The 20,649-nt window shown below is 32.2% G+C and overlaps 3 protein-coding genes across 5 annotated transcripts in view; 2 read left to right on the forward strand and 1 right to left on the reverse strand.

The window, feature by feature from the left end:
- LOC119830548 (E3 ubiquitin-protein ligase hyd) overlaps positions 1-7,508 on the reverse strand; it is a 24,432-nt gene extending 16,924 nt beyond the window's left edge. Inside the window, exons 1-11 of the mRNA XM_038353607.1 lie at positions 7,245-7,508; positions 5,536-5,885; positions 3,161-3,318; positions 2,454-2,677; positions 1,908-2,083; positions 1,626-1,816; positions 1,395-1,542; positions 1,175-1,310; positions 629-789; positions 356-498; positions 66-228 (exon numbers count right to left, since the gene is read on the reverse strand). Of these exons, the coding sequence (XP_038209535.1) occupies positions 66-228; positions 356-498; positions 629-789; positions 1,175-1,310; positions 1,395-1,542; positions 1,626-1,816; positions 1,908-2,083; positions 2,454-2,677; positions 3,161-3,318; positions 5,536-5,885; positions 7,245-7,306 (1,912 nt within the window). The 5' untranslated portion in view covers positions 7,307-7,508. The remainder of the gene's footprint in view (positions 1-65; positions 229-355; positions 499-628; positions 790-1,174; positions 1,311-1,394; positions 1,543-1,625; positions 1,817-1,907; positions 2,084-2,453; positions 2,678-3,160; positions 3,319-5,535; positions 5,886-7,244) is intronic.
- Positions 7,509-8,617: 1,109 nt separating this feature from the next.
- Positions 8,618-15,466, forward strand: LOC119830353. 2 transcript variants are annotated; one of them, XM_038353335.1, is made up of 8 exons: positions 8,618-9,047; positions 9,160-9,289; positions 10,517-10,750; positions 10,969-11,137; positions 11,895-12,115; positions 12,584-12,779; positions 13,138-13,485; positions 13,558-15,466. In XM_038353335.1, the coding sequence occupies exons 1-8, from the start codon at positions 8,702-8,704 to the stop codon at positions 13,717-13,719; spliced, it is 1,806 nt and encodes a 601-aa protein (XP_038209263.1). In that variant the 5' UTR covers positions 8,618-8,701; the 3' UTR covers positions 13,720-15,466. The 2 variants fall into 2 exon arrangements, with proteins under 2 accessions (XP_038209263.1, XP_038209262.1); XM_038353334.1 differs by having other exon boundaries at positions 13,138-15,466.
- A 1,672-nt stretch (positions 15,467-17,138) lies between these two features.
- LOC119830112 (TAR DNA-binding protein 43-like) lies at positions 17,139-20,160 on the forward strand. Of its 2 annotated transcripts, none has more exons than XM_038352973.1 (3): positions 17,139-18,665; positions 19,470-19,550; positions 20,068-20,160. In XM_038352973.1, exon 1 carries the CDS (start codon positions 17,327-17,329, stop codon positions 18,662-18,664), a length of 1,338 nt encoding a protein of 445 aa, XP_038208901.1. In that variant the 5' UTR covers positions 17,139-17,326; the 3' UTR covers position 18,665; positions 19,470-19,550; positions 20,068-20,160. The 2 variants fall into 2 exon arrangements, with proteins under 2 accessions (XP_038208901.1, XP_038208900.1); XM_038352972.1 differs by having other exon boundaries at positions 17,140-19,154.
- The last annotated feature ends 489 nt before the right edge of the window (positions 20,161-20,649 follow it).

Genomic DNA, 20,649 nt, shown 5'->3' on the forward strand with positions numbered 1-20,649 from the left:
AATATTAGTTAATCACATACCAAGTAAACGCAGAACGACATAGAAATAATTACAATATTACTTACTGTGGGATGTACTGGTGTCGCTGCAGGTAGAAGATGCAGGACTTGGTGGTGGGGGCATGTCCAAACGGTCCGCCATGTCTTTATTACTATCCTTTGCATTGTCTTTATTTGAACTGCTTGATGATGATGCTTTCACTGATGATACAGTGAGAGGAGATTGGTTCTGAAACAAAGATATGTTTCATAATATATTCTGTACATAATTATACAATGCGACAATTGTCAAACAAATAGTAATAGTAATTAAATATTCCATTTAAATATTGAAGAGTAATGGAATAGAAGCAAACCTGCAAATCTCTTTTATCCTTGTCAGATACTGAGCGATCAGGCTGTGGTGCTGGTAGGAGCTTAAATCTGCAAGTGTCTGATAGATTCCAAGCAGCATTTTGTAAAATACCCACTTTAGGTACTCCAGTCGACATGTTAAATCCTAAAAAGCACACACAATTGATTATGATGAAGGTAAAAATGTTGTACATATTTAGTAATTGGTTAATGTTTATAATTTGTTTATATATTACCTAATTATACATTTTTTTACATTAGAATAATAAACCTACCAACAGCTCCTGGCTGGTACATGGGTGCATTTTTCATAGTAACATTTTGTCCTGCCTGCAGATCTTGAGGAGTGGTCGAGGAGTGACCACGCTGTTGTTTACGAGATCGAGCACGATGTTTCTCCCAAAGCCGAGCACGCTGTCCGAGTGGCAATACACCCCTAATGTAAAATTTTGTGACATTATATTAAATTCAATAACAATTTAGTTATTTATTTTTTTCTTTTATAGCATTCAAATGCTGTAATCGCGGTTGGCCGAGAGGTCGGTTGTTGCTAGGGTTCGACTAATGTCGCGGTTTCGAATCCCGCCTCGTGGTAAATAAAGGAAAGGACTGGGCAGGTTAAGGAAAAGGAAATGGACTCCGGCTTCTCCACTTACCGAACGAAACAGTATGCTATTTCATAAAGTTTTGTGGTACTTCACTGGTGCGAAGATGCTCGACTGCCACATACAACTGTCTACTCCTTCATAATTTCTCAATTTTACATTTAATCAAAAATTAAATCTTAATCAAAAAATTATAGATATAAAATCTTAACATACCACCAATACAATGCTCCAGAGTCCAATCTTGCAACAGTATACAATGAACATACATGAAGAGAAATAGGTTTATCTGAACCAAACTCAGTAAATGTCTGTAGTGGATGCTCCAAACGTGTAGCGCCAGGTGCGTGAGCTGCGAATAATAGAAAATATTCTTTACGTATTCACAAATACTTAGCTAATAACAAAATTCTATAAATAGATATTATTTTCTTACCAATAGACTCGTCCAAGAATGTTGCAATTCGTCCAGTGTCAGTCAAAACCGAGATTCTTATTCCAGCAGCACTGATATTTACAATTCTTTCCCCCGAAACCAAGCCCAGGTAATTACTACGTGGATGGTAAGCGCTATTGCCCAAAGTCTAGAAAACAAATACAAATGAATTATAATATCATAAGAGTGACTTTATAGCATTACATAGGGCACAATAATTTTTAGACATACATCATTCCTTTGATATGGATGTGGATCAGCCCAACGCCATTGATGTATTTGCCCATATGTAGAGACAGCAATTAATTCGCTGTAAGTTGCTGCAATATGTGTGAAACGAATATTGCTATCCCAATACTCCAATTCTTCAGATACCCAAAGAGGTGACGCTGTCATTGCAGAATCTTTCTTTTTGTTTTCAACTGCAAAATTAACACATTTATACATCAGAAAGTTAGTTTAATACAAGAATATAAAATAAATGTAATAATGGTAATACTAATATTATCATACCCCCTTCTTTATCCCAAGAAGTGTCACGGAGAGCAGATTCGAGCCACCGACGTGGTCCGAAGTATTGACGTTCACGCCAGCGACTAAATTCAGAAGGTCTTTCTTGAGCTGAACTGCTGCTCTCACGGCTGGCACCTGCGCGGCCGCCACCACTACCACTGCCACCCCCACTGCGACTGTTAATATAACTACTTAGTATTTATTAAATGGCTATTCAACACGTCATGGAATCACAACGCAACCGGGTTTCCACAGACCAATGTACCTGTAGCTGTTATTTAAGCGTCAAAACTAATGTCTACCAAATGTGTGAAAAAAAAAGTAAAAAAATTAATTCTACATAAATAACAGCTAGTGGTACAATATGGAAGAAAAATCCCGTTGTAATGTGACCTCATGACTTCAAATTACTAGTACAAAAACAATACAATAAAAAACAAAACAGAAATTGCGTAAGCTTTTGCGTGCTAATTTGGACCGAGGACTACATTCAACACTAAGGACTGAGGACATTAGAGGCCAAGGAGCGTAGCTTGACAGGTGTACCTTCTGATAGCCGCGTACCCGAAGATGTCCTCGGAGAACATGGCGTCTGCGTCGATGATGACAGACTGGTCCTGCTGACTAGCGTGGAAACCGCCATCGAGAAGTGAGATGAGATCCTCCGGTACATATCCATCGCCCCCCTCACCGCCTTCAGGTTCTTCCCCTTCCTCGTCGTCACGCGACAGCAAGTTGTTCACTGCTAGATTAACGTCCAGGTTTGTCCTCTGTGAAAAAAAGTAATATTTATAATTTACTGGCTTCTTTCCAGCAGTGGACGTCCCATGGCGGAAACGACGACTGGCTTTTTTTAGATTATTATTAGATTTAATTTGAAATAATATTTTTATATTTACTTGCAACTTTTATACTTTATTAGATTTAATGTGGGATTGCTTCGTCGCCACGCATTGGGCCAGCTTGCACTGGGGAAGTACCACACCCCCACAGAAAACCGGCGTGAAATAATAGCTTGCTATTGTGTTTCGAATGGTGAGTGGGAGATTTGAAGGCCTATTACCTTCTCCTCGCCCTTCCCAGTCCATTTCTTTTTTCCAGTCATCAATCCTTTCCTTATCCCTTAAAAGCGGGCAGCGCATTCTCAGAGGTCTGAGCCTGGTGGTGATCGTTAACCATCAGGCGAACCACCAGCTCAGTTGCCCACCATGACATAAAAAAAAATTAAGTTGTAATAATATTTTTATATTTACCTGCAACTCTCGTATGATAAGGCTTCTGCTTTTCCCTTGCAATACAACTTGGGCTTGAGTCACCAAATCTTCAGGCACAAAAGGGGCAGGCACTGCAGACACTACTCGGCCTGAACCTGAAGCCCCAATTATAACGCCCGTCGCACGACTTGTTGAGCCTAGACCAATAATAATAAATGTCAATAACCAAATAAAAGTTGTGTTAAAAACTGACCAGTTGTAGGTGATCAAGTTCAAGTGTGTAATAAGATTTAATTTATAATATGTGTATGTAACTGTTAAATACCATTTTTCGTTAAGATACATTTCCATACAGCTAGTTCTAAAAAATTCCAGAAATTCATCAACTGTATGTTTGGCTGGTAACGAGATTTATTTCATCTTTCTTATGATTAATATTAGAAGTAACTAAACCGTCCTAGTACATACTATGTATATAGATTTATACACATTTATACAATTAAAGAATCATCGACGTCGGCCGGCTCTGTCGGTACACGGGGCTGCCCACTCACATGTGTATATATAATCACTCATAACTACTAAAAATCTATTTCGTACCAAATAAACCTACTATTAACCTTTGTTATTTTATTATTGAGAAATTTTTGGAAAGTATAGAAACCTCCTAATATGTATTATAAAAGCAAAAAAAATAGCTGATTGGATCAGTGATAGATTATAGTCATGTGGGCTACTTTTTATCCAGATAATAGATGTAATATCCACACGATTGACGCCGCGGGTTCTAGCTAGTATTTTCATTATAAGAAAATAATGTATTTGTCATAAAAAGAAAAACTTTGAATTGTGAGTATTATACTCAAAACTTGAAATGGTGCTTTTAACATATTGAAGATAATATGGCAATAAATAAGATTATAATTTTCAAGTCATTATAAGAAAATTCCCATAGGTTTGTAGACTTAAACCAAAATCTTAAGTGGAAAGATTGATTCCTTGGAAGGTGATACAGTCCTTAGTAAAGAGAAGCCACTGATTGATTTGGTGGTTAAACAAAGTTTAATGTTTGTTTTCACAGTGATACCTTATGATTTATATTGAAGCCTATCTCATTCTCTAGCCTCATAATTATCTCTAAGCAAGTAAAAAATATCATAATTTCACTGTGTTGCAATGTTAAAGAAAATCTTATAAATATATATTTATTATAGTAGTAATATGCAAGAATATTCTTAAAGTATAATTCATACATTACTATATTACTTGAAGTATAATACATTAGATTTTTGTGATGTCTTAGTAAATGTTTTATGGAATGAATGAATGAGAATTAGAAAAAAAAACTGAGGCAGTAATTTGCACACTAGAAATACCATTTGGTATACAGATGGATTATGGCCCTTGCATATCATCATACCCCTTTTGATAAGAACACACAAGAAGACAAAAACCTTAGTAGATCCAGTAGATTAAGAGTGCCAGGTTTAAATCAATTCAATACATAGCATCTACATATAAGATAAAATGATACAAATAATTCAAGATACATTAATCCTACTTCTTATATTACTATCTTCTTATCTTACTAATATTATAAATGCGAAAGTTTGTAAGGATGTGTGTGTGTTTGTTGCTCTTTCACGCAAAAACTACTGAACCGATTGCAATGAAATTTGATAAGTAGACAGCTGGACAACTGGAATAACATATAGGCAACTTTTTATCCCGATATTTTTACGGGATACGGACTTACGTGGGTAAAAACGCGAGGCGGAGCTAGTGAGCAATAAATCAAACTCAAAATAAGAAATTACTAAAATACACATTGTAAGGTAAATACATGTTGTAATCAACTGTTAAGTAAGATTGCTAGTAACTAAAAGAATATACATTGTAAATTACTTTGATTATATCATGCAATATGTTAAGGAGTAGCCCTTAGACTTTCCCAAGGTCTAGACTATTGGTCAAAATTGTTTAAGTGGTTAAAATGTGAAAAATAAATAAATAAATAAATAAATAAATAAATTTTACTTGATTTTATGTTTGACAATAAGAAACTTCTAAACAAACTTTCATCCCCTAGTTCAACCCCTTCTACCTTTTTTTGCATTAAAAAGTATGGTATGTCCATTCCCAAATTCAAATCCTTCTTCAATTCAATTTCATCAAATTTGGCTTGACAATAACAAATGTTTATCCCCTATTTCAACCCCTTCTACACTTTATTTCACGATAAAAAGTATCCTATGTCCTTTCCCAAGTTCAGTTCTAACTTCATTCCAAATTTCATCAATATCAGTTTTGTGGTTTAGGTGGGAAAGCGTAACGGAGGGACAGAGTTACTTTTGCATTTATAATATTAGTAGGGGTGAAATAAAAAATGTATATTCAAAAGACATATATTGTACCTTGTGAGCTTGGAGCTGCTCTGATGGAATTTCTCATGATTCTTGCTCTTGTGCGTGGCTGCTGACGTGAGCCACAGCCACTTCCACTCCCCCCTTGCTTCCCACCACTTGTTCCACCTCCTCCACTACCACCACCACCATTTCCTCCATTTTTACTTGCATCAGCCTTGCTCAAATCCAATCTATCAGGTATGATTGAGAATGCAGCCCGACATATTGTACCATCTTCTAGTAAGCAGGCTATATGAGCTGGACCAGCAGCCACAGCACGCACTCCTCTCAAAGAGCTCAGTGCTGTGGAGCCCGCACCAGTTCCAAATCTGTTCCATCTCTCAGCAACTTCTCGAAGTCTACAACAAGATAATACAAATAAGTTATGTAAACAATGGACTTCTAATGAAGACAAATATCATATAAAATTACAATGTTTACATAAAATATATTCTATTTAGTCTAAAAAATAAAAACAGTATGATAAACAAAGAAGAAAAATTCTTGTATTTAGAATTTGCTTGTGATAAATTTTGCGAAAGTATTATACACTTGCTGCACCCTGCAGTTTTACCCGCATGAGTCTGTATCCCGTAGGAATATCGGGATAAAAACTCCAGTTTCCAGCTATCTATGTTCCAAATTTCATTGCAATCGGTTCAGTAGTTTTTGTGTGAAAGAGTAACAAACATACACACATCCTCACTAAATTTTGTATTTATTATATTAGTAGCATTTAAAAATAAAAGCCTTTTTCACGGATTGACCAAACTTGATATAAAGTTTTCAAAATGTCGGGTTATATAATATAATTAAAAATTCATGTTTAAAATCCATTGAATTCTTTAATTTTCTAAATTATTGTGTCTGTTTTACAATTAAAAGTCAATCAATACCAATGGTTTTTTTGGTTTTCTGTAGTATTTAAATACATTATTTCAAACATAATAAATTGGTCTTTCATTTAAATTCTGATTGAATGTGAAAACATAAAAAAAAATTAATGGACTTTATAGTTATTTTGGCCCACATTAAAACTTTACTTTTCTATTTGAATCAATTTATTTATATTTGTAATTTAATCTCTTATTACTAAAACTTTGATATGAATTGTAGGTGGTTTTAGTTTAATCTTAGGTTTGCTTTTACAGTAATAATAAATTAAATATAGGTGAAGAATATAATACATTAAACATTGAGTTCTTCAATTTCTTCTTTTTGGGCTCTAAGCCTAATTAGTGCATTGTTATTAACCTAGTCACCATTCTACACTGTTTTATTTTAGAAATAGATGAACACTGTCATAAATTATAGGGAGTCATACGAGGATTTCATAGGACTATTACATCTTTTAACAAGATTGACTACATATTTGAAAAGAGAATACAGCATACAGCATAATTTATCCAATATATTTTTAAAATTAAAATACACCGGGGTTCGCAAATTGACCTATAACATAATTGTAGTTGATCATCGTTACGCCGTCCATAAATATATCTTTGATAACATTTGGTGAAGAAGACAAAATTTAACCAACATAAATTTATAAAAAAATATTTTTGTACAAAAAAAATGTATCATAATCCGAACATGTCATCGTCGAAGTCCGAAATTACTCAAAATATGTTTAAGATTTCCACTTTAGCTCACTAAAACATTGGACTTATTGCTACAACCGTAATGGAGTCATGTAGAAAGTTGGATAATAGGCTTACCTATCTATCAGTTGATCCTCTGTCCCAGGTAAAGGATGAACAACGAAATGCATAGAAGACATTTTCGTTAGGTTTTATCCAATGTTAGCAATACCATACAGACAACATTTACGTCTCAGTCCACCATAAATCTTTAGAACAAAAGAACACTGATAACTAAAATCCACTTCTAACCACCATATTTCTCGTGGTTCCTTTCAATAGCGTTTTCGTTCTCAAATACATGTGAGTCGGTACAAGACGAAAAAAGAAAGAAAATATCAACATGGCTTCTTCGCCTGAAATGTTGGTAGAACTGATAGTAATGTCGCGTTCATGGTAACATATATTATAGTTGATTGATATTTTTAAGTCCAAATTCAATACATTTAATCCCTATAAAGTAAAATTTTTGTTTTTAATGCTGATATAAATATAATACTTTTCTACAACACTTAAGTTAAATATAAAAAAGCGTCGTGATAGAAGTCCTGTAGACTGTGAGTACTATATTATAAGTAGTAAGTACGTAGAGTATTCATAAGCTTGCTTAAGCGCTTATTATGCTGTAAGTATTGAATTTAGTTTTATTTAGAAGTAAATTTAGAAATTAGGGGCTTCTGATTACTCTGTCCTAAATTTAAGTGTTAAATTAGACAATGGTTTTTATGATTGAATAAAAACTAACAGATTCAGAAATTATCTACGCATGGATTCAAAATCGTAGCGTTATGTATTAATAAATATTGCGGCATCGTTCATTCAAAAGCAAAGCAAAATTAAATATAATTCCATTCTTTTTTATTTCAAACTTTTTGACAAAAATTATCCCAGAAAAAAATCGAGTCCGTAGTATGCCACTCTTCGAATCAAGTGTCTAAATTAATTATGCCGTTATTATTTATTCAAATGCCCCCAGAATTGGGGAAAATAAATGTGAAAAAGGTTAAAGAATCATTGTTATCAGTGTCAGATCACTGTGTTGTATACCGATGTTATTTTTTTTCAATTTACGTAAAAGAATCAAAAAGTTAGAGACCAGCATAATGTTATACACTGACCAGCATAATGACTGCATGGTAACAGCGGTATTTAAATTGTGAAGTGTGTGTGTCCACACAAAGTCACAGTGGACTGGGTCGTTACTTTTTTCCACAATGTTATGGTCGATCCAAAGAGTAGTATAATAATATGGGTCGATCTATCTACCACAGATTAAGAACTAGTTACTACTATACTGTAACTGTTATTCCCGGTGAGAATTCATTAAAAAAAATGTATCTAAAATTATTATACACAAAACATTTAGTTTTTCAATTAAATTATACAAATACTCCAAATAAAACATGCACAATAAATCATACAAAATACGTGGGGAAAAGTTAAATGAGTACCAAAGTAAAAAATTACAATCGGTAAATTGAACTCTATACACGCACAGCCGTGAGCCATTATGAAAAAGAAAAACAACGTCAAAAATGGCGGCCAAGTCAAAGAAGCGGTTGTGTAGGAATGAAAATAAATTATTAATATTGGAAAAATTGGAAATTAGGGATGTAATATGTTCGATTTGTCAGTCAATTCTTATTGAACCTGTAACATTACCATGTTACCACGACTTTTGCCAACGTTGTTTTAATGGTAGCATCGAAAATAATGCTTTGTGTTGTCCACTTTGTCGTTTACGAATTGGTTCCTGGGTCCGAACAGCTACAAAACAAAAAAATTTGGTGAATATAAAATTGTGGAATTTTATTCAAAACAAATTCTCCCAAGAAGTCGACAAAAAAGTTAAAGGAGAAGATATCCAAGGCCTGTCACCAGGTAAATATTTTTTTAAGGCACCTTTTTGGTAACTTGATAAAATTATCATTTATTATGTATTTAAAACTTAATTTTAAGTTTTTACTCCATCCATACTTATCTGACTTTTCAGAAATAAAATTACCTCGCTTGAGCAAGCCTGGAGAAATAAGATCTGAGTATGAAGCAGAACTACAACGTTTGCGTGCCGAGAGGTTAAAACTTGAACAGAAACAAATACAAGAGACAGTAGTATTAATAAAGTAAGCTCTCATTGTTTGTAAATTGTATATAAGTAAATTTAATACATTTTGTTTATGTACATTATTCATAAAAAAATAATAATTCATTATCTCAGCCATGCGAAATTTAATTATAATATATCATATATATGCCCATTGAATATCTTGCCTAAAAGTACTAGCTGACCCAGTAAACATTATTCTGTTATCATTTCATTAATGAAGTAAACAAAGGCAAAATAGCTGTTAATTAATATTTATAATCTGCGTGATAATTTCTCAAGTTCTTCCTTTACACACATTTCTTTGTAGTATTTAAAAAGAAATATTGAAAATAACATGAAAATATATTTATTAAAAAGTCACATGATTGTGTATAATGCAATTCATTTGGATGCACACTCCACATTTTACACACACTGCCCATTTTTCACATACTTGGCTGAAACACAATTATCCAAACATGATCATGCATAGAACCCACACTAGGTTAGCTTGTAATATTTTCTTTGTATTTAGACTATTTAGAACATTCTACTAAATGGCTAAATAGCTATACCCATACAGAGATCATCAATATTTGGTTTTTAATGCAAAGCAACTAAATTGTGGTCATTTCTATGTTTGCGGGAGTTTAATGTTTTAAAGAGTTTACACTTTATATATCCTACTTCCTACTAATATTTTAAATGTGAAAGTTTGTGAGGTTGGATGTATGTGCATCTTTGTTACCCTTTCATGCAAAAACTACTGAACCAATTGCAATGAAATTTGATACGTAGATAGCTGTACAACTGGATAACACATAGGCAATTTTAGCTTAGCTTTTTATCCTGATATTCCTACGGCATATAGACTTACGCGGGAGAAACCATGGGGCACAGTGTTATAAATGACCGTTTTTACAATATAACTCACAAGATTATATATTTTTATAAACTGATGAAAAATTGTGAGCTGTATCAATCTATTTACAATTAAACACATAATTTTTCATTAGTTTGTAATCTGTCCTCTACAAACTGATAATTGTGATCCATCCCTGATTCAATGGCTTAGCAATAGTTTGTGCTGAAGCATACAGCTAGAAAATAAACAGAGGAATTGAATATAGGAAACAACTAATAATGCATTTGAGATCAATATAACAAGTATTTTATATCCCCTGATAAAAATATTATACAAGGCAATAACAGAAAAGAACATTGATTGTAATTTAAATATATCTAATTCTTATATTATCTTTAGGAAACTTAAAGAGGAAGAGGAAGAAGCTCACAAAAAGTATTTAGAGAGCCTAAAACAAGATGAAATGCTAGCAAAAAAATTACATGAAGAGCACCAACAGAAATGTCAACAGATAAATGTAACACAACCTAAAACAATAAAAAAGAAAATTTCTAAAGCTTCAAGTAATAGATCCCGACTGAAATCTTTGACAATTGATAGTTATTTATCTAAACTTAGGACTCCTGTAAAAAAGTAAGAAAATGTTTGTTTTAAACAATCAAATTTTTAAAAACCATTAACCAGTCCGGGTAGTAAAATGGAAATAAAGATGCAAAGTCTAGAATTTTTCATTTATGTCAAATGTCATTATATACATTAAAAAATATACTGTTTATTAATAAATGAACATTTAAAACTTGCTTACATTATCATTTTATAAAATATTCATTAAAATTGACTGTTTTTTGTAGTTCATTACTAACGGATGATACAAGTACTGATGAATCAGTATTAAAAGCACCTTCATCAAAATCAGCTACCAAGTCTTCACCTGAAGTTCACAAATCCTCAAATGATTGTTCAGACAAGAGACCCAAACATGTTTGGAATAAAGAAAATGGAAAAAGTTGCACTACAAAGGTAAATAATATAATCAATAAGGTTATTGAATTATTTCATTAAGATAGTGAGCTTTATAAATAACTTAAATTAAAATGAAACAAAACCTGGCAAATTTTGTGTTGTCAGCCATTTTGAGTTTGAAATTTCTTAAAGCATATTTCATAATATAGTATTTTACTATTCAAGCAAATTTTGTTGTGTCTACCTATATATCTTTGACCAATTTTCCCTGGCTTTTAAATAAATAGAAATCTCATCAAAATCAGTCCATTATGAGCTATGATGCCTTGGACAAACAATGACATCAAACTTCTAATACCCCTCTTTATGCATTGGAGGTCAAAGAGTAATGGGGGTAAGGAATAATATTTCTAATTACCTCACAAAGTATATAATATTTGCTTCTATATATGAATGTATTGTTTATTTATATTTATAAATGTGAACCTGTCAAATAGAAATCAATTATTTTTTTTATTGCAAAAACTATCAAAGAACAAAGTTAATTCCACTTCAGACTCATACACACCGTAAATTACCTATGTATAATTTAACTAAAATTAACTAACATCCTGTGTGAGTAGAGAAATGAAGCTGATCAATCTATGTGTCAAGTGCTACCCGCTTAATCCTATTTTGATTAATTATTTCTGCACCATTGAGATTTTCTCAGAAGTTTAAATCTATATCCTTGTAAGAACTGCATTGCAAATTTACTTCACAACACTCCTGTGTATAATTTTTGCCCTTTATTTTAATCAAGTACTTATTTTAGAAAGATGACCATACAGATAAAGAAAAATGTAATGAAAACCATCCAGTCAAAACTAAAAATGGCTTGCAGTCCCTACTTGTATCACTACCCCTACCTGCTACAGGAATACTCCAGCACAAGTCCAATATTGTAGACAAAAGGAATTTAGAAACTGGTAGTGTTGACTCCATGCAGCAAGAATTGTGCTATTTTAAACCCATTGAAGGCACAACACCAACTAGGTGAGTGGTTATTTCAAACAACATTGGTTTCATAATCATAATATCTATAAATACTAGGTAGTTTTAAATTAATGAATTTATTTAGAGAGAGATTAGCTACAATATATATGTTTCTTATTATTATTATGTGAGAACCAGATTTCAAATTGGCAAATAATATCTGGAAAACAAATTAATTTAATACATCTATTAGTTTGTGAATTGAAAAGTATTGTTGTCATACAAGACTTAATTATCCTCACGGTATAAAACTAAAACTTAAAAACTTTTAAGTGTTGTTCAATTCAGTAATAACAACTTAATAATCGTAATCAGTCACAAAATAGCACAAATGCTGTATGGTAATTTTAATTTACTACTCATAAATATTTGTTTATGTTTCTGTTTTGCATAAAAAAACGTAATGTAAGTGTTCAATAAGTTTATGCCTTTATTCAAGAAAGGTAAATAAAATTGAATAATTTTTAGCTTCGTGAACAATAGAGGCCTGCCATTACGCGTTCCCACTGTACGAGTAGATAAACATACAAAAATACCTACAAAACAAAGTCCACCGAGCAGAGCTCAGTATATCGAGAGTCTTTGTCACCTGAGACAATTTTCATTGAAAAATAAATTACCTTCTGCATTTGTAATAGCTCTCAGTATATTGCAGGCAAAAAAGGTATGTTTTATTTTACATATTATCTTGCTCTTTTTGTAAAACATAATGATTTAATTCTTGGAAGTAACTAAGATATAGTTATTATTTTGTCAATTCATTGGTTAAAATTACTGTCAGTTAAAAACATAAAATATTATTTGAGCATTCTTTTTTGGTAATAATATGTCATCGTAAATTTGTAAACTTTAGTTAGTTTATGGTTTTGCGGGCTAGTTACAAATCACAATTTGTCGACAGATTACAATCAAGCAAGTTAGATTATAAACTAACGTTTTTTTGCATTCCTACTGTGACATGTACTTTAGCTATATCTACTACTAATCTATTCACAAAAATGTGTCTTATGGTTTTGTTATAGGTTTCAGAGAAAAATTCGTCTAATTTGAGGTCGAAGTTAAAAAGATCTGTACCTGTAAGTCTGACTGCAGTTCAGTCCTTGTCATTTAAAAGAGAAAAAAATGTTTCTACAAGAAATAATCATGATTATATTAACAAACTTACTGATAATACCGAAACATTTCTGAGACGTACTCGGTCTATGGGAAGTATTTCTAAAGTTGAATATGAAACAACACCAAAAAAGAATAATAACGAACGGAAGGTATCTTCAGAGAGAAAAACGAGACTAAGAAGTGAGAGCAAAAAGTATTCAAAGAAAGACACTTGTAGCTCTCCGATTCGTGCTGAATCAATAAATAACAATAAGGTAAGTCTAGCTGTAAAGAATTTATCTAGTTCTTTGGAGGATTGTGATGTTAAACATATTTTACAAGAGCAGCTAAGAATCGAAAAACTAATACAACAAGAGAAGCGAGATTATGAGTTAGCGTGCAAAATGGATGCGGAGTGGAACGGGAGACGACAGCCCCGGCGTGCAGCTACAAAACGACAAGTTACTTTAAATTATGCTCTCCGGCCGGCAAAGAAAGTTAAAGTTTAGTTAGTTCCTTATAAAAAGAACCAGCAAAATTTAATCAATTGAAAGTGATATAAATGTCGCCGTAATAGTGTAAAAATTTTTTCGGATATAATGAAACTCGCGAAATTGTAAAATGTTGAAAAATTGGTATTCGTAACATTTGCTTGCAATTAATCGCAATAACATTTTTAGGCTATTCACAAGTTTGCGTTTGAGTACAATCTCGCGGAAGTCGAGAGATTACAATCTGAAATTTTAATCTTACAGTGTTTACAATGTTACGGTAACATAAATATTTTTAATGTCTTAATCGTACATTCCATACTTCTTCTGTCCTCTAAACGCTCTTTAAAGGAATAAAATAGATACGGTATATTGTATAATAAATATTCAAAATTTGTTGCTTTTAATTATCAATCAATTAATAGATCGGAATTGCTAGAAAAATAAAAATAAATTCAAAGGTTTAAAACCTCTTTTCACAAGGATCTAATTGTGCCTATGTGGGTACCTAAAATTTTAATTGAATTTGTATTTACCCCTGTTACATCTTGTGTAAAAACAAAATTACACAGAATTTTGTTTTTACATAAGATGTAGAATTATGAATAATCTACTATAATTAAACCACAGACACTAATTATAATATTAGCTGGATAACAAAATAGTTCCTTCTTAGATCAATGTTAAGTGTATTTTTTGATCTAGGAGTTCCTTACATAACTACAAAACCTGTGATGAATTTATTTTACGTAATATAGCAATTATAAAAAAAAAACTTTGTACTTGCTTATTATATTCCACCGATAAAAGACTTTTTGTTAACTATGTTTTAATAATGTATGTATATTTATAATGAAAATAACCTAGGCATTAAATTATCAGTCATTACTATATAGGATTGAAACAAACAATATTCTCACCGACTAAAGATTAAGAACGTATGATAATGTAAAGATGTAAGTTTTACCAATATAACACAATATTGTTATGTATAATGTATCTATCCAATACCAACTGAATGTGAAAGCTTTTAAAATTTAAAAACGTCGTATTTATGATCAAACAAAATTTGTAGTTTGAAAAAGACATACATAGTAATTGTAAAATTGTATTAAATATTTACTCAACGCATTCTAATACGTTATTTATAAGCGACATAAAAAGAATGTGTAGTATACGATCCTCTTTTCAAGTACAATATTTTATTTAATCTTTCATTAGTACTTAACCAAATATATTGACGTGATAAAAATAATACAGGCTAAAGATGCAATCTTTAAAAATATCTATTGAACACATAACTTTTGTCCATACCATTGTTATTATTTTTATAAATAATGGGGAAGGATCTCATTTCTTAGAGATTTTGAGGTGTAAATATGGAGTGTAAGTTTGTAATTGTTTAATCACAGCTTGAATGCTGACATATCTCAGCATTAAAATGATCTCCATGAAAAAATCTGGTCAATTAACTTTTTAATATGTTTTGAACATAATTACTTAGTTTATGCACTGTACCTGCATAATGTTTTGGTACATTGTTCCCAAGTGGAAATGATCGTTAGTAAGGGTGAAACTGCAATGTATGAAAGATTTGTGGCCATTATAATATTTTTATAAATGTTCGCTGTGATATACCACTAGTGGTGATAAAAATTAGTCCCTACGTAATAATTAGTCTGATCATTTGTTTTATAACTTCATTATTCGTGGCCGAACTTTAGTTGTGATTTTCATACTCTAAAACATTAATATGTAAATAAACGATTTATTAAAAATAATATTTTTATTGACTTCAAATACCTAGTCCAACTCTTGATTAGTGTGCAATACATAGCTCTGTATATATAAAATTCTGGTGTCACAATGTTAGTTACCACACTCCTCCGAAAGGGCTGGACCGTTTTTTAATGAAATCTTGTGTGCATATCGGGTAGGGCTGAGAATCGGCCATCATCTATTTTTCATACACTTAAATGGTAAAAATTAGGCAGAACAACGTGTGCCATGTCAGTTAGTATATATATCTACCTTAGAAGATAAAGAATGGTTATGACAAATAGAGCTTAAAATCGCGATAGCAAGGCTTTTATCAAATAATAAAATACGCACGACGACTACCTACAGGTTAAAGAAAAACCCCGCTATGAAAATTTGGTCGCGGTGGCTTTATGTAACAGGTAGGAGTGTAAAGACCTATCCAATGATATACTATGAACCTAATATTGGTGTATCACCATACAAAATCAGCTTAATGGTTTATAATGATTGACGCATGAGTATAAAATATTACTACCGCACCGCAAATAGAAAATGCGGAGGGAATAGGCAGAAAACCAGATAATTTATACCATAATAACAGACGATGTCTTAGTAAACCTACTTCTGTTTGTTTTTTTTTTAAAGATACAACATTAACAAATGCATGTAATGCAACAACATTAATTTTATACTAGCAGTGCCCCGCGGTTTTACCAAAACTGGTAACTGATGTACTATAGCCTAAAGCCATCGTCAATAAATGGGCTATCTAACATTGAAAGAATTTTTTAAATCGGACCAGTAGGTCCTGAGATTAGCGCGTTCAGCCAAACAAACTCTTCAGCTTTATAATTTACTAGCGGTCCGCCCGACTTCACCCGTGGTACATATATAGCCTACAGCCTTCCTCAATAAATGGGCTATCTAATACTGAAATAATTTTTCAAATCGAACCAACTACTGGGTCCCAATCTGAGATACAAACAAACAAACTCCTTAGCTTTATAATATAAGTGTACATTTTATATATTTTGACCTACCTATAGGTAAGTATTTTAACAATTAATTACTTCTTTTCATTTAATTTTAAGTTTTATAGCTTTGAAATCCTTCTATCCTAACCTATCGTACTATCATACTTCATATCCTACTAATCCTGCTAATTCTACTTCCTTCCTACTAATATTATAAATGCGAAAGTTTGTAAAGATGTGCTCTTTCACGCAAAAAGTACTGTACCGATTGCAATGAAATTTGGTACGTAAACAGCTAGACAACTGGAATTACGTACAGGCAACTTTTTATCCCGATATTTCTACGGAATACGGGAAACTGCGGGGCGCAGCTAGTGCTTTACAAATGAGAAATTTTGAAAGAATAGAAAAAATTTAATCACGAGGCGCGTTCGAAACCCATGGGGTGTCCCTTAGGCACATAAAATCGAAAGAGTACTTTTTATGTCAATTATATAATGCTTTATCCTTCGTTTCATCAGACCCCATATATTTTCAGTTTAAGTCGACGAACTAGTGATCAATGATTTTTTTGTGGTGAATCTTGGAGTGCGATCACTGACTGACAATATAACTTATAAGTGTATTATATAATCTATGGATTTACATTTAACAAACTGAGTATTGACCATAGACCATATTAAACACTTATATACGGTATTGACGGTGACAACTGACAGCTAGATAATGTGATTGTGATTTCATAAAGCTATTATAGCGATTGCCATTTTGTTGAAACATAAGTTCATTGCTTATAATATTTGTCTCGTATCTTTAATCAGTATAACACCTAAGGCTTTACAATAAATTTAGTTGCTAATACAATATTAATTTAACATTACTCATTAACCATGAGTAGCAAGGATAGTAATTATAATGAGGATTTGTTCGAGTACATTAAAGTCAGTGAAGACGAGGATGACTCCAACGCCGTTGAAATACCGTGTGAGTTAAACGGAACTTTGTTGTTATCCACATTGGTTGCTCAATTTCCAGGCGCTTGTGGACTTAAATATCGTCATCATGAAAGCAAATGCATTCGAGGAATTCGCCTTAGCGAAGGAAAACTTCATCCACCTACAGAAGCAGGATGGGGTAAACATCTATATATTTGTGTATTTCCTAAAGAAAATAAACGAAAGATGGAAGACGTGTCTCCCGAAAATTCTGCGGCAAAAACTAAACGTTTGGAAAAAAAGCTCATATGTTCTGATTTAATATGTCTTGGTTTACCTTGGAAATCTACTGAAGATTCTATTAAACAATATTTTGAACAGTTTGGAGAAGTTGTTATGGTTCAATTAAAGAAAGATAAAAACGGAGCATTCAAAGGCTTTGGTTTTATTAGATTTGCCACTTATGCTTCACAAATGAGAGCATTGGCTCAAAGACACAATATTGATGGTCGCTGGGTGGATGTGCGTATACCCAACTCGAAAGAGGGAGTGGTACCACAAATGCCCTGCAAAGTATTTGTTGGCAGGTGTACTGAAGACATGACAGCCGATGACCTTAGAGAATATTTTTCAAAATTTGGAGAAGTCACTGATGTTTTTGTGCCACGTCCATTTCGAGCATTTGGCTTTGTAACATTTTTAGATCCTGAAGTAGCACAAAGTTTATGTGGAGAGGATCATGTTATTAAAGGTGCATCAGTTTCAGTTTCAAGTGCCGCACCAAAAATTAAAAGTAAAAATAACTCAAATTGGAAAGATGATTCTTATGGCTCTAGCAATTGGGACGGAAATCGATCAGGACCCAGTGGAGGCTCAAGCAATACTGGTGGAGGTAGCACTATTGATTCTTTAAACATGCAGAACTTAGGAATCAACCCAAATGGTGGTGGACCTCCGGCAAATTTTAATCTACCTATAAGTCTTGTTGCTGCTGCTCTGAATCAGGCAGGGTGGGGAGGATTTTTAGGAGGTCCTAACAATTCAGGACCTAATAATTGGGGACAAAATGGTCCACCCCAAGGTGGAAATACAGGTAAAAATTGGAATAATAATGCAAACTGGAATCAAAATGGACCACCACCAACATGGAACCAAGGTAACAATCCTAATTGGAACAGCAACAAAAACGGTAACTGGAATCAAGGCAATTGGTCAAATGGCCAAGGGTGGGGAGGTAATGGCTCAGGGCCCTCTGGATCTAACAGTGGCTGGAACAATAAGCCCCAGACATGAGGTGAGAAATCACTACTACAATCTCATGACCTATTTAGCTGAAGCAGAGGTATTATTTATAAGTTAAAATTATTTTTTGTTAGCTATAAAATTATACTTCTATTGATATAATGATTATCACTTTGTGGTAAAAAATTATTTTATAGTGAGGAATTTTGTAGTAGGTAGTTGTAAGTTTGACCCAAAATTGTGCGTACATTGTGAAGATGTGTGAAGAGAGTGAAAAATAAAGGATGTGTACTATGAGATGGATGTTTTACTTATTTGACTGTAACATATTTTTGCAACAGAGAAGTATGTTTGACTATTTATAATATTTTTTTGGAAAGGCTTATTTATTCTGGACTATTTATGAAGGAATTATTGAGTGTGAGTGTAGTCTAGAAGAGAACGGTAGAACATGGAGAAGATGCCTTGGTGTTTGGATGTGTGATGTGCAATCATCATGAAGATCAAAATGGTACAAAATCTAAGCAGCTAATTTGATGTGGTGAGTGTGTTGTTTTGGTATGATACTGAATGTTTATACTAGTATGAATTAATTGTCAATCTTTACATTGAACGCAATAACTCAGTTACATATCAATTTGAGGATCAATTCTTGTGAGTGATAAACTTTCTATAATGTAGTTAACTAAAAAAAATCTTTAATTCAGTGCAGTCTAGGTTTGATTATAGTTGGAACTTTATGTAAAAACCCTTAAACATATCAAAATGATGATGCATGCAAAAGTTCAGTGTGTATTCTCATGATACAATAATCAAGCTTTTTACATCAAAATTATTTAATATAATACATTTTCAGGGATATATTTGGATTGAACATAAAATGGAAAAACATTTATTATTTCAACAATCTTACAGCTGATATGTGAGGATGTGTGAGGTAAATATTTCAATTCTTCATATATGCTTACTATTTATACTTATAGTTACCTATCTTACTACTTGGACCATAAGATTTAGAGAATTAGTACTCACTAGGATTTTCCCCATGGTTTCACCTGCATAGTCAAAGAAAATTCCTATATGAATAAGATTCGCCAGGATAGAGACTAACCTATGGCAATCTTTTCCTAATGTATCTTCAAACATAAAAATCATAGCTTATTATTGCTCCATTGGGACATGAAATAAGGACATAAACACACTTTTGCATAAGTAGTAAAATAAATATGTAAAATACATACAATAGATTACTTAAAAAATGATGAATAGTATAATTATTGTTGTTTTTATAAGTATCGTTTTTAAAATATATTTTTATTACATTATAATTATCTAATTAATTACAAAATGAATGTCTATTTATTATTATTGTAGTATAATGTATGTATGCATTTTGGATTTGAATGTTATTTATTATAAATAAGAAAATCTGATTAATATTTTATATATTGTAGGTATGATACACGGCCCATGCAGCTTGTAGAATGAAATACGTAAGTTAATAAAGAGAAGCAAAATGGTTGATTAATAAAAATATTCTATATAAACAGCAATTTTATTAACAACACTTTAGAAGGGCCTAGTACTACTGTTGTTGAAGAGTTAAATAAATACTACTATACTGGAGACCTCTTGGGAGCAGGCTCATAGTGTTTACAGAATACTAGCTGTCCGCCAGCGCAATAAAGGAAAAGAATAACAGTCCCGTGGATTACCCAACATAAGTATTAGGATGGACTGAAGAGATTTTCTTTCAAATTATGAGGTAGCGCATTAGGATTTAAACACAAATCATTGAATGCATTCTGAAAGGACTTTTTATGAAATATGTTTTCAAATTACTAGCAATATTTCTGATAGTTTTAATAAATAAATACATTTAATGACGAAAAACTAAAAAAAAATAACTTAATAACTAACTAAACGAAAACTTAATTTAAAAATAAAAAACACATATATTTAATAAAAAACTTAAAACTGCATTATTTAAAACAGACGCCCCACCACGTAAGGTACTTTTACGAAAATTTTTGATT

The sequence above is a fragment of the Zerene cesonia genome, chromosome 11 (genome assembly GCF_012273895.1).
Source record: "Zerene cesonia ecotype Mississippi chromosome 11, Zerene_cesonia_1.1, whole genome shotgun sequence".
NCBI lineage: Eukaryota > Metazoa > Arthropoda > Insecta > Lepidoptera > Pieridae > Zerene > Zerene cesonia.

Coding starts and splice junctions, on each gene's coding strand:
- LOC119830112 (XM_038352973.1), top strand. CDS start 17,327: ATGAGTAGCAAGGATAGTAATTATAATGAGGATTTGTTCGAGTACATT.
- LOC119830353 (XM_038353334.1), top strand. CDS start 8,702: ATGGCGGCCAAGTCAAAGAAGCGGTTGTGTAGGAATGAAAATAAATTA. Junction 9,048..9,159: donor TATCCAAGGCCTGTCACCAG/GTAAATATTTTT, acceptor CTGACTTTTCAG/AAATAAAATTACCTCGCTTG. Junction 9,290..10,516: donor GAGACAGTAGTATTAATAAA/GTAAGCTCTCAT, acceptor TATTATCTTTAG/GAAACTTAAAGAGGAAGAGG.